General features: G+C 37.9%; 1 protein-coding gene across 5 annotated transcripts in view; it reads right to left on the bottom strand.

The window, feature by feature from the left end:
* The window catches only part of MTDH (metadherin), a 57,769-nt gene continuing 43,840 nt past the window's right edge, over window positions 800–14,728 (bottom strand). For all 5 annotated transcript variants that reach the window (XM_018058259.1, XM_018058262.1, XM_018058264.1 and 2 more), the window contains 5 exons: window positions 13,311–13,435; window positions 10,182–10,289; window positions 7,836–7,976; window positions 5,844–6,000; window positions 800–5,144 (listed from right to left, as the gene is read on the bottom strand). In XM_018058259.1, coding sequence (XP_017913748.1) covers window positions 5,074–5,144; window positions 5,844–6,000; window positions 7,836–7,976; window positions 10,182–10,289; window positions 13,311–13,435 — 602 coding nt within the window. In that variant the 3' untranslated portion in view covers window positions 800–5,073. The remainder of the gene's footprint in view (window positions 5,145–5,843; window positions 6,001–7,835; window positions 7,977–10,181; window positions 10,290–13,310; window positions 13,436–14,728) is intronic.

Genomic DNA, 14,728 nt, shown 5'->3' with positions numbered 1-14,728 from the left:
TATAGATTTCCTGCTATTGGATGGATGTTTAATTCCTTTGAAAAATTTCTGGATTTTGACTGCTAATAACACAGATGCCTCCATTTCTGGCATTGGATGCCCCTTTCCTAGTTTCAGTGCTAAGGCAGGTTTTCTGCCATTGTTCATTATCGTGGTCACTTCAGTTTTGATGAGAAGTGGGAATAGCTCCAACTATTCCCAGCAATATATTTTAAAATCATGGAAGACAGTTTAGAAATGATTCATAATTCTAGTGTCTCAAGGAGCTCAGAGCTCAGGTTGATCTCTGGTGTCTGTCAGAAAGTCAGTAGCCCCGGCATACCTCGCAAGATGCCCTTGCCTTAAGCAGGACGCACATGGCTATTCCGAGCCTGGGGGGGGCACTTTTAGCAAAGAGCCTCGCTATCCTTCCTTGTGGAAAGGCTGCCACGGGAAGTGTGCATCGCACAACTCCGAGGGCACTCTTCACGCACTGTGATTCACTGGGTACCTGCGCATATTCATCCCAACAATTTCCCACCAGATGTTGGTGGGACGACTTTAGGAAGCAGCACCAGTGAGGCTGTCAAGACAGCCTTCCGAGACCTGGTGACATATGTTACCTGGGACCCCTAGTCAGATCTGGTACCGAAAAGGACCTGTGCCAACCCTGGGTATCTGAGAGCAGCTATTTTTGTCCATGCCTTCGCAGTCCCCCTCCAACACCCCCCACCCCTGCCGCTTGATCCTGTCACCAAAGATCGAGCTCACCCCCAACACCCCCTACTGGTAACGTTCTATTTCTTAAGCAGAATGGTGGTTTCAGAGGTGTTCATTTTATTATGCTTTATAATTTATGTACATGTTACATATATTCATTTTGAAGGCTTTGATACAATAAATAAGGAAAGCACACATACAAATAAGAATGCCATTATCATGGGGATGACCTTGAATCTGCTTAAAGTTTTCTTCAGATTAGCCTGTTCATGAACCTCAGTATTGTTAATTATTATTAGGTAGGTAGCAAACATTTTACAAGCACCTCATATACCTGTCTTGATGCTAGGATTGCAATCTTTAATAAAAGTATTCTGAATAGTAATAATGCCTTTTAATTTTTAGAAGATTATACACCAGGGTAACTTCCCTGCAAACTGTTATAATCTATACTTGCAGTGAACGTGTGATAGCAGGCTAGTAAGTTTCTTTAAGCCTCTAGAATTTAAAGCATCGAGTGGCAGAAATTTCTTTCAGAATCTATTACATGTAAGTTAGCATCCAAGAAATTTTAAATTTCTGCTCAATGGGAAAAGCTAACCTGATCTTGAAAGTGATGCTTGGCTGCATAATATACACGATATATGTCAACCTGTGCCAGAAGACGGCGAGCTGTTCCTGATAGCCCGCTCTCTGCTGCTTCCTCAGTCATGAAACCTGAATGTTAATTTGGCCCGTGACAGCCCAGGATAGAGACTTAGTATTTCCCATGCCCCTTTGAAGCTAGGAGGATGAAGTGATTGCGTGGGTAAGTCTGTGTGGTGTGAATAACTTGCTAAGAAGAGCTCTTAAAGGAAGGGGGCAGAAATGCTGAGAGGGGGTTTCTAACTGGTGCAGCTGTCTGCAGTCGTGACACGGATGCTGCATGCTGAGAGCGCCGAAGAGGAACACAGGAGGATGGACCCTGGGCGCCTGGTCCCGCCGAGGGTCAGAGCAGCTCTGCACTGCTTTCTCAGACGGACATGGAAGAGAAATAAACTTTTAAAATAATGATGCCAATTTGAGTCTAATTTCCTTAAAAGGGTTGACACGAGTCATACATTGCACCTGGTGAGTTACATCTGCTAAGATGATGGAAGCGGTTTCCCACAGACAAGGGTGTGTCACAAACAGGGGAGCTCAAGAGATGCTTCACTCTGAACACTTCTGCCTTTTCCAGTGGTTAAAACCTCCAAGTGCACCTATGGTTTCAGAGCATCAGGAACATTTGAAACATATAGAACCTCGAGTTTAGAAACATTAACATCAAGAAGTCACTGCCTTTAAGACTAGCTTAGGACGCGCAGTCCCCTCCCATAAGAGAACTGTAACGAGCAATTTAAACAAAACAAAAATGGCTTGTTTTATTTACAATACTCAATGCATTTTACAAATAACATATTTGCATTCCCTAAGTCTGTTGGAAGGTAATTCCAGTTTGTGCAATGAGTTTATAGGAAAGTCTTAAGACATCTATTAGACATCTTAAGCCTAAATTCTAAAATTTGAAAGACATTTCACACTATTTATTAAGAGGATTGTTTTTAAGAAAAACTAAACTCTGTAGTTAAATATTGCCCTTCAATATCTTTAACCCAAGTACAAACTGGATTAGTCTCTGAAATAATACCAATAGATTCAGATGACTTATTCCCACTCCCCATCCAATAAAATGCATGCACAAAGGAAACACGGTCAATTACATTGATGACATTTTATTTCAATACTTGTTTTTTGGACTCTCTCAACTGTTGTTTTGCTCAATGTAGGGTACAGAGAGATAGGATTCCAGTCTGGGGAAGTCCTAACCCATTACTCCCTGCTCCAGGACAAGAAAGATTTCCACTAAGTATGGGGAGACAGGTCAGGATGAATGCAAGTTTTATTTAGTTTCTCTAGGAGGCTTTGTCTATTAATCAGAATAAGGATCCCCTTCAGGCCTGATAACAGTTTTAAAGGGGTCACTTATCTCCCTACTAGTGGCCAAGCCTCCGAAGAACAACAATTCTCCTCTCTTCCCCTCTTCCCTGTATTTTAATGTCTTTTGCGTTGATGCTGGAAAACAATTCCTCTGGTTCAGATGCCAGAAACTGCTTTCATGTCATAAACATTTATGGAACAAGTGGAGAGTGATGAACAATGAATGATATTTTAACTGTGCAACAGAATGAACTGATAGTAATTTTAACACTCATAGCTGCCATCTCTTGGAATATAAAAGCCATGCTCTAGTTCTTGAGCCACAGAGAAGGGATGGGTATTTATTTCCATCTCGGATCCACCCCAATTTAGAAGGGCACTTCTCCGTCTCTGCACCCATCTCCCCTCAAAAGAAGGTGTTTGTAACACCCGGCGTTGGTGGTTCAATGAGAGATACTAAGATGGAGAAATAAAAAGTCCGACATTCGACACAGCCAACACAATTCTAAGATAAACAAATGGTGAGGTAGAGTTGAGAGAGTTCAATTTAATTTTTTGAGCATAGATCTTTTGGCACATTCTAAAATTACACAGACTTCCTATTGAATTCGCCTTTGCTGATACCTTTACAAAGTGCTGCAACGCAGGAATCCTTGGATCTCTTTAGGAAGCAGCTATATAAAGCTAATACACAGTCATTTCAAGAAATTCACTCCTGGCACTTTAGCTTATTTACCCCGATACTGAAGCAAATAAAAACAATGCTATCCATTTGTTGAATTTATTTAAACAAATCAATTTAGAAATATCATAGAATTAAACAAAACTTCTGACATGTAAACATACTGCCGTGTTCCTGAAACAGATGTTAACACCTGATAAAAGTTAATAATCGCTTGTTAGGAAAGCTGTCCATTAATAAGGCCAGTCTTCAGCAAAACTGAAACCATTGTTTCTTTAGCTTTCCGGTGTGACAATGCAATACTATCAAACCACAATCAAATAGAAGAGACAGAACTGGATGGATAGATCAGTACCATTGGTTACAGCTGTTAAAACAGTTTCATTCTGGCGCCACAGAAAAACAATTAAGCCAATCACATCAAATAAGTCATGGCTTTGTTTCTTTATCACAATTCACTAAGTGATGTTAATTATGGTCCTTGTCAAACACGTTTGGTAAAGGCTATTTACAGTGTACATGGCTGAGCATGCACTATTTATAATTACAAAGATACCTGCCAGTTTATTACAATAGAATTACACAGTGCCTGAAAATGGTGAAACTGTCTCACACATCATTTAAATCAATACAGTTTCAAGCAGGAAACGTTCCTTATTTGATCACGATTGCAATAATTACATGAAAATTCTTATAAAAACACGAATCCCCTTCAAGAAATTGATGCATATTCTACGCACTACAGGTTAAGGCAGTAAAAAAATGTATTCCTGATAACTGGAGGTCTTGACAATGTCAATTAAAGCTGTCTGACTCTAGTTTTTCATTCTCCATCATGTACTCAAAGTTCTGTCTGTATAACTAGTTTGTGAAAGATTTCACTTGTAAAGTCAAAAAAGTATTAGTAACGAAGAAGAATTGATGCTGGAAAAAAGTAATTGCTAGGGAAAGGAAAAAAATATAAGTTGGATTTTGCCTGAAAGTTTTCAAATCATACACAAGAGCATTGTGAGTCTGAACCTTAAAAGTATAAAACAAATACATAGAGTTTACCTTTCTTAACTTAAAATATACTGTACTTTGAACAATTCAAGTAAAGTAAGACTATCAAAAAATAACTTCATAAGCCATACAAGTGTCAACTGCGTTTTCAATGTTTTAAGAACATTTTAAAAATTGTCAACTAAACCATAACAGTTTAGTTAAATAAGAAATGACTTTTTATTTGCACTTGTGATTTCTTTAATACAAATTGCTACCAACAAATATGTAAAGATATGGCAGATTATGCATTTGATCAAAGCACTTTGATTTAAGCGTAAAACAGATTCAAATGGTTTAAGTTCCGTGCATAAGATCCAAGAAGCTGCCTACTAGTTTGTAGGCAGCCTTCTCTCTAATCAGAATCCTTTATTCCTTAGCTGCAGATGAGATAGGGCACAATCTGTTGTAAACAGGGCACTGCTGTAAAACCAGGATGATAATCTTAAGAGCGTTCTTGTTAGAGTGACCTTCCCCAAGTGTCTCCCAGCACTGTAGCATGTTCTGCTGACCTCTTAATTTCATAAATTAACTTTCCTTTGATTCCATTTTTACGGTGGTTCACAGTTTTGTTTTAAAAACTGGTTTAAATTTATATAAAACTCTGTACATGTTCACAAATTATTGCATAAACAGCATAATCTTCAAGACAGTGTTTGCAAACACATGTCCAATTCAGGAAGAAAAAAAATTCACGTTTCCCGTCTGGCTTTTTTCTTCTTTTTTATTTGTTTGGGAGATTCCCAACTAGTTTCAGACTTGGCTAAAAGGAGAAAAAAAGAGAGAGAGAGAAAGGGAGAGAGAAAGAGACATCAGGAGGATAGTAAATACTGTTCTGTTTCAAAAATATAAAAGAAATGTCAATAAAAACATGCTTTAAAATCCACTGATAATGCCTCAAATTTTACGTTCACATTTTCAAGTTCTAGTGACAGGTTTTTAGGTTATTCTCCGGCTGCCCTCCTCTCTCCTTTTCCTCAATTCCAATGTATTATGTGGTTTAAGCACACAGATGATAGTTCATCATTTTGACCTAAAAAATCATCACTTACAAGACTCAATCTAAGTAGTAAGAGTGAAAGTGGGTAAAATGGACACTAAAGGTAGCTGAAGGGAGAAAAAGGCGGGGAAGGGGGCACGGTTTTAAGGACTTGTGCACAGAAAAAGGGAGGGACCCGGAGAGTAGGGGCAGATCCCAGGGGCTCATCCCAGGGGCTCCCTTGTGTATGTCCTTAGCCACCTACTCTGGCCTGAAGTGACTTTAGCTCCCTGGTCCTCACAACTGAGCTCTGCAAGGTTCCAAGGAATCTAGGCTTTGCAAAGGAGGAAAGGGCTGCTCCAGGAATCCTTTCTTGGGGTCAAAAAGAGTCAACTGAACTCAGTAATCCTTTAGACTTCCAAGACAGTGACACCTATAAACAGTACAGAGAACACCAAAAGAACCAAAATGAGGATTACTTACTCTGTGAAGGAGGCACGCTATTTTGCTTAGTATTTGACTTGGATTTATCTGTTTCTTGTAGCATCGGTGGCACTTGGGAAGAGCTTTTGTCAGAATCATTTTTTGATAAAATAACAGATGGCTCGGTAGAAATAGCAGGTGGAAGAGTCTTGATAGGCTATTTTGAAATAAAATTATCTTAGGTTTTCATAAAAAAAAATCAAATGTCATAGTAATAACAAGAGGCTGCTCAGCTGAAATACAAAGATAACGAATAAATCATTTACCAGCAGAAGCACTACAACTCATGCCTGCCCTCTAGTGACATATAACCAAATCAATCTTTAACTACAATATCCACAAACACAGCCTGAGATAAAAATGATTAAATGTGTAAAATTACAGGATGTCTACTGAATCTCAGAGGAGTGAATAATTCAGTTTTCATTAACTTTTAAATTTGTCTTTTTCATTACAAATAACAGGATTTTTTCATGTGCTTGAATGGTTCCATCCATTTTCCCACAAACTCTCACCTCCTCAAAAGCTTTTTTTGTAAAGTTAAAAATATCAACTTTCTGAACTACCAGTAGTGACATCTCCTTTTCTCCTTCTCATGAGGTAGGGATATCTCAAGTAGCAGCAGCAGCAACAGCTTCAGTTTTCTCCCCAAGGAAAAAGATGGCCTCAGATAAAGCAGACTATAGCTACTAGTCCTAATCTATTAAAGCAACTGGGAAAACTCAGGTTCAAATCTTCAGAGTTTTATTGAGTCTGGTAGTGAAATTATAAATGCTTAGGGCCAAACTTGAGTCTTGCTTCTCCTCTCCAACCTGGGAGCAGAGCGGTCAACTAACTGATTTGCCAGAATGAGGCTCAGGACGGGTAAAGGACAGAAACTCTGGTATGCGGAGTGAGGCTGGAACAGATGAGTCAGAGATCATCTCACCCTTCAGCTCTACCTGTGATGATGATTTTGAATACAGAAACAAGGGTAAGTCATACTTCTCTTGCCCCTTGTTCTTCCAGGCTCCATGAATTCAAAAAAGCAAAACAAGAAAGGAAACAAAGAGGAAGACGTGCGTGCCTAGGCAACTACCAGGACTCCTTTCTATTTCAGGTATCTGAAGCTGCATTTATGTTGCTTGGTTCAGTTTTATTAATGTTCCCTGTATTTATTCCAAAGTTTTAGTACTCATTGTAAATCTCTTCCTACCCTCCCCATCCTCTCACTTCTCTATATTAAATCACAGAAGGACTCAAATACCCTTTACAAGGTGACTTCTGAAAATGACTTAGCAAAATGTCACATGACCCTCTGCGGTCTTAATATTAAAGCTGTTTCATTAAATATGTAAGTGCCATAAAGGCAGGGATTTTTTTTCTGCTTTGTTCTCTGCTGTATCTCCAGAACTTTAAATAGTGTGGGAGATTCTCAATACACATTTTGAATGAGAACCATGCACAATTTCATAGTTGTTAATATTTCATATATTTCTAAATGATACAACTGACCAAATTAGAAATCAGACTTTAAAGCGCTATGGGCTTTGTGTCACTGGTCTAGGCCTTTTATAAAATGGTCCCTTCTGACATATCAAAATTTTCCACAGATGGCACACATTTTAAGATACTGTCACTACATTAAAAAAAGCTACATTTTAGAGACCAGACCTCAGTCATAATACAGTATGTGCTTGCTTCAGGGAAAGCGCAACTCCTCACGTTTTCTGTAAGCCATGTATCTGTCCCTTGCATGCCTATATATTTAATAAGAAAAAGAAACCGTCTAGTGGCTTTCTCTAGTTTTGCTTCTGACAGTCAGAGGACTTGGGCCAACTTATTCAACTTCTCTAACCTCATTCATATAATGGGTTCTACCTTTTCTTTTCGGGTTGCTATGAGGGCAATTTGGTGTATTAAAAATGTTTAGCACAGTGTTTCAAGAAAATATTAGTATTAATACAATTCTCCAGTCATCAAAATTTTATTTCTTGGATATCAAAAAGTTACCTGGCTATTTTTGATTAGTGCATCAGCTGGATCACTAGTGCTTATGGTCTTCAAAGAAAAAGCTTTTTCCTGTTTTGGACGGCCTTTAGAGGTATTCACTGGAAGCTCTTCTCTAATCTCTTTTTCTAATTCTTCTGTGTCCTACAGAGAAAGGCAGTGCATTAGATGATATAATCGTTTCTATGAATTAAAATATACTTGGTTTATTGTATCAATCTCCAGAAGATATTTCTCAAGAAGATAATTTAAGAAACTGCCCAAGTAGCTTAAAAGAGCATAAAAAAATTATCATTCAAAGATTTTAAAAATCTCTGGTATGCTCATCATTCCTGTTTTCTTCAGGGATTTAAATCTTGTTAACTAAAAAGCAACACACTCACAACCTCAAATGGGAATCATTTAATTTACTAAACTGAACAAAAAACTAGCACTTTTTCCTTTTAGAAAAATTACATGGTGAATTAGTTGATATTTTAAGACTTTAGAAATAGCATTTCACTTAATGTCTTCTTCAAAGCATGAAGAAGACATTAAGTGAAATGGTATTGGAAAATCCCATGGACGGAGGAGCCTGGTGGGCTGCAGTCCATGGGGTCGAGAAGAGTCGGATACGACTGAGTGACTTCACTTTCATGCATTGGAGAAGGAAATGGCAACCTACTCCAGTGTTCTTGCCTGGAGAATCCCAGGGACGGGGGAGCCTGGTGGGTTGCCGTCTATGGAGTTGCACAGAGTTGGACACAACAAGTGACTTAGCAGGAGCGGCAGCAAGGCATGAAATATATATACCTAAGTGCATTTTCTAGATAAATTAAGCTTTCACAGTAGAAAGGACATGGATAGGCATGTCATAAAATATCAAGGACAAATTTTTGATTTCCTCAAACTGTAGTTTTCTCAACTGTAAAATAAAATTTGTGTAGATAAATTCTAAGGTCCTTTCCAAGTTTAAACATTTTCATTCTTAGGCCTTTATAGACTTTTAAGAATACATTACATGCTTAGGTATGTGAAAGAAGTTATGAATAAGAATATATTAAATATGACATCATTGTAAATGGTAAGAAAGAAAAAAAACCCAAAATGTAATCACCTATGCGTAGGCTACCACGCACTATGCACTTTACAGAACTTCACAGATCTCACTTAATTCTCAAAAGCAACCTATGCAGTTAAGTAACTTGTGCAAAATACAACAAACAAAAAACAGCTAGTAAATGGCAGAACAGAGATATGAATACAGACTGGCTTACTCTCTTATTCACTGTATATAAGTGAGTTAAATACACTTAAATATATTTAAGTGATTACATACTTATTCACTGTATTTAGAAACACAGGACTTCCCTGGTGGTACAGTGGGTGAGAATCCACCTGCCAATAAAGGGGACGCGGGTTCAAATCCCAGGTCCGGGGAGTCTCCACATTCCTGGGAGCAACTAAGCCCATGTGCCGCACAGCTACTGAGCCTGTGCGTCCAGAGCGCGTGATCTATAGGAGGCCACCACAGCGAGAAGCTGGAACCACAACCAAGAGCAGCCCCCAATTGCCCCATCAGTCTGTGCGATGCAACCAAGACCCAGTACAATAATAAAAAAGAAAGAACACCACCAAAGGAACTTTCACAATTTAATTAAGTGGGAAAATCACTATGTAGCCTGTTCTCTAAATATTTTGGCTATCTCCTACATTTAAAGGAATGAAAACAATTAGCCACAAAGTTATAGATGAGAAACAAGATTTTCATAAGCTGCAATGTAATAGTGATACTGCTTTCAAAAACAAAGTCATGCATATTTCTAGTAATCGAGTACACCTGAAATTAACCTTTGTTTTCATCTATATTAAAATCTAGAAATACCTTCCCAGATAGGAAAAGACCAAAGAAAAAGTTTCTGTTAAAAGCCAAAAGTATCAGGCAAGGATACCAAGTACAGCAGCCAGCGAACTCAGACTCACGTGCGAGATGCCCCTTGTCATGCACATGGTTTTCGTAACTGTATTGAAATTCTGATGGGCTAAACTCCACTGCCCAAAGAATTTCTGCTGTGTGAAATGCCGTAACCTCTGTTCATTTCACCATAACATAAGTGCGCTAATTTAGAATTTTAGTCAATTGCTTTTGGTTTACATCTTTGATATGATTTTCTTTAGAGCAATAATCTTTTTATTACAGTATGATATATAAAGTCTTTAAAACATTCTATGACTTTTCAAACACTAAGTAAATCTGATGTCTTACATCCTGTCTTTATATCTCTACATTTTCTTAGCATCTGCAAATGATCCTTTCACAAGTCAGTAGTAGGTGCTTAAGGAAGGATGTCTGTTGTTTTGATACTTTACCTGTGCAAGAGCATTATCTTCACCTTGCTTCTTCTTTTTCTTTTTTTTCTTTTTAGATTTTCCAGTTGGAAGAGCTCCCTCTCCCTTTTCTTTATCATCATCTGAAACCTGATGTTAAAAGCAAAAGTACTGAAATGAATCAATGAAGTTTTCTTTATTCAGAATTTAGGAAATAATTTATTAAGTTTAGTCTTTTTCTCCCAAATTCTACATATTAGTAATAATAAAACTGATCTTAAGTCGCACAAAAAATAACCAAACTCTTCTTCACTCTTCTATTTGTTTAAGATAAACCCCTTTCTCTTACATCTTTCACTACTCACTACATGATCAATTAGAGCTGTGCAAACCTTGGTTTTTAAAAGTTCATTTCATAGGTCATTCATTTTATTTAAACACAGAGCTATCTGGATTAAAACTGAATTTGACCCTGTCAAGGCAACAACAAGGTACAGAGGAAGAGAAAGTATCTGTAAATCATATATCCAACAAAGGACTTGTATCCAGATTATATAAAGAACACTCAAAATTCAACAGTAAACAAACAATCCAGTTGGAAAATGTGCAAAAGATATAAACAGGTATTTCATAGAGAGACTAGGAACGTTCTGCGTCTGGCACTCATTTGGGGGGCTATGCCGGGTCTGCACTGCTGTGCGGGCTCTTCCCTAGCTGTGGCGGGGGGCGGGGGCTACTCTCAAGCTGCGGTCTGGGGGCTTCAGTAGCTGTAGATTTTGGCTCTCTTTTGTTTCGCAGCATGCGGGATCCTCCCAGACCAGGGATGCAACCCCTGTCTCCTGCATTGGCAGGTGGATTCCTCACCACTGAGCCACCAGGGAAGCCCTAGAAATGTTCTGAATCTTGACTGTGTCAGTGTCAAGGTCCTGGTTGTGATACTGTCCTAGAGTTCTGCAACATGTTATCACTGGGGACCCCTGGGTAAAGGGTACCGGTGTTTTTTCTCTGTATTATTTCTTGTAAGCACATGTAACTCTAAAATTACCTCAAAAGGCTTAATTAAAAAAAAAAAAAACAATGTGAGAAGGAATGTCATTAAAAATTATACTGTGCATGACAAAAATAGCAAATTAGAATCTTGGTTAAGAGACATTCAGTCCAAGTCGGTTACTAGCTGTGGAGAAAATTCCACAGAAGTTTTTACCACAGGCTCATAATGATGAAAATATCATATGAAAAGATGCATCCTCTGAAGGATATTCAGGTCACAAGGACTCTACTCTGGTCAGTCTGCTTTTCAGCCAATTTATAATCCATCCATAAGAGAAATGTGGTTCCTCATGGTAGAACACTGTTTTTGTTCATGGGAAAAAGGCTGAAATTAACATCTTTTAACTCATGAAAAAATTGGCATTCTGGGCTTCCCTGGTGGTCCACTGGTTAAGAATCCAGCTTATAATGCAGGGAACATGGGTTTGATCCTTGGTCTGGGAAGATCCCACATGGCACTGAACAGCTAAGCCCAGGTGCCACTTTTCTTAGGCAAATCTACAAAACACCCCGCATCTAACACATCTCAAACTGAACCAACCACCTTTCCCCTCAGTTAACTAGCTTTTGTTTTCTCTGTTGGGAACACTACTTTCACCATCCCAGTTACCTAAGCATTCTGGAAGTCATTTTTGATGATTCTCCAATCAATTCTAACCCCATGTTCTGTTGATTTTGTTTCAATTTAGTTTTCAAACCTCTCCCCTACTCTGTATACCATTCCTACCACTACTGCACAGGTCTACTAAAACAACGTTTAAACTGGTATTCCTGCCTTTACTCTCATATGCCTCTATTCCTTTATCTACAGGGATTACCAAAGTAGCAAAAAAACCCAAACAAACAAACAAAAAAAACCCACCACCCTAAAAAACAAACAAACAAATCCCACAAAAACAAAACAAACCACTTTAAGATTCTCCCATTATTTATAGGACAAAATCCAAGGTTTTTTGCATAATATTCAAGGTCTTATAGAATCTTCCCTCTGCTTTTCTCTCCAGTCTCATTTCTGACCCCTCTTTGCTATACATTATGCTCTTACATCTGGGATGCCTTTGCTAAAACTCCAAAGTGCTTTCACAATACCTAATACATTATAACATTACCTTTATCTTCCTGAGTGCTGGTCTCCTTCCTCTCCTCCCTACCTGGAGTATAGGCTCCTTGAAGGCAGTAATTATATTTTGTTTCTCTACTAGCATAATATCTGACCTATGGCAGATGCAATTAATCTTTGCTGAATAATAATGGCCCTATTATCTTCTCTGACTTTTTTTCTTTAATAAAAAAACTAACCAGCAGAAAAGTTCAATCAGTAGCTTAGTGTCTCTTGTAAATACCACTTTCATTCTTTTTCAAAGCTATCAACTTAGTTTATTATCTCCTGCCCTGATTTATGTAATCAAAATAGTACAAAATAGGCTCCAAAATCAGTCTTCTGAATTTTCTGCAATATCCAGCCTAGTTTTTCTAACCCGAGCAATGACCAGGTTATCCCTGGTTTGAAGGCTGTCCTAGGTTCTCATTACTTACAGAATGCTATAAAACTGTAGCAATGTTCATCATTCGTTTCATCTATTTACTAAATGCCAAACATGTTGCTAGAGCTACGAAAACAGAACTTCACAGTCCCTTTCCTTAAGGAACGAAGCCTCGGAGGGGAAGCCTGACACAGAAACCACTGATCCTATCACCAGTCCATTCCAGCCGTGTTTATTATTCCTCCCCATCAAACATGTTACTTTCCTTGGTCCCTTTCTCATAATGTTCTCAGTCTTATCTTGCTATGAAGTTTTCCTTAATTTTTTTACTGAGAACCAATCTGCTTTTATCTAAACACACCAAGAGTTGGTAGGCTGATATAATAATTCTGGTAAGAGGACAGGAATTGTACATTTGTTTTCTTATCAGTATATAATAGTGCTTTTCACATAGAATCCTCAATAATCTGTGGAAAGAAGAAACAGTAACAGAGAGAAGGCATGCGACCCTAAGATGACTGAAGCCAGTATGATTAGAATGCCTCTCTGAAGCCAATTCTACCCCTGGATACGTTAATAATTCCAATACAGTTGGATGCACAGAGAAATAAACATATCTACCGATTCTTTTACTCACTTTTTGATCATCAGGAATTGGTTCCTGGGACTTCAGAAGTGAGGCTCTTTCTTCATCTACCCAGTTCCCCCACTCTTCTGCTGGTGCATTCCAATCAGAACTGGGATCAGCAGAAGACAGACCATCTAAAATTTAACAGTGTGAATCAGGTATCTGTCATTTCTGCCAAAAACCAAATGCAAAACCCCAAATTCTTTATGTTGAACTAAGCTGTAGTTTTATACTATTACTCTTCTTCCTCCCAATCACATTTTAAGAGTCAGGAAAAAACCCAGCAACACAATGGTAAAAACCTTTCCCCAACTTCTGCTGGACACATTATATGACTAGATGGAATGACTAAAAACTCCAGAAAATGTATTAATTAACCATTTATTCCATTCTTCCTACTTCCTTTATTATCAAAGGAACTTTGTCTCCTGAATTTGCTTTCTTTTCATTGTGTACGTCTAACTGTAAGAAGGGCTTGGTCATTTTTTTTTTTTGTTTTCTGATCCTCCCCTCCAGGGTACAAAATGAGTCTTTAACAGAAGTGCCAAAATCACGCTCTTCCCCTCCTTATGAACTATTTCAAGATTAGGTTCTTCTTCAAGTTCACCAAATCATGCAGAATATTTAACTTCTTCCTTTTCTCCTCTTTTAAAAAATACTTAACCTGTACCTTACAGTTTTTTTCGGATTATTCAATGCTACTTACATCTTTCCAAATATGTGAGTCATTTTTAGGGCTTCTATCACCCTATTCTCAAGAACAATTTTTTTTTTTAAAGAAAAAAATTTTAACCTAGACTTTCATATACATCCATGTATACACCCATGACTACTTACTGTCAAGATAACAGAAGTTAGGCTTTATTTCTAAATGGTTAGCAAGTCATCCTAACATTGTTCTTTACTGGGGGAAAAAACCCCAAAACCAAAAAATATAACCCTGACTTTTGCCCAATTAATGCCAAATGCTACTTTCCCCAAATATTAAGTTCTTCTATACTTCAGTCTGTTTCTGGAATTTCTGTTCCATTCATCTATTCCTGGGATAGTGGCATACAAAATGTAAGTGTTTGCATTTTAACATCTAGAAAAACAATTTGCCTGCATTTCTCTTATTTTCTTCACTATTCTTATTTTTCCACATGAATTCTATTATTTTTATTAAGAGGGGAGGTACTGTGATACATCTTCATGAAGACTTTTAAAAAGTCTATGTTTCAGAAAAATATGTAATGATCTGGGAAAATGCTCATAGGAAAAAAAAGGCAGACAAAACCGTGCATCATGATCCCAAATTTCTATGAGTAAGAGACTAAGGAATACATTAATAATAGATACATCTTAACAATGGAGTTACAGGAATTTCATTTACTAGAACTTCAAGTACTAGAACTTGAGCTAGACAGGTAACAGAGATACAAAAATGA

This window comes from Capra hircus, chromosome 14 (genome assembly GCF_001704415.2).
Source record: "Capra hircus breed San Clemente chromosome 14, ASM170441v1, whole genome shotgun sequence".
NCBI lineage: Eukaryota > Metazoa > Chordata > Mammalia > Artiodactyla > Bovidae > Capra > Capra hircus.
The sequence above is the reverse complement of the archived record's forward strand: the minus strand, read 5'-3'. Positions and strand labels throughout refer to the sequence as shown.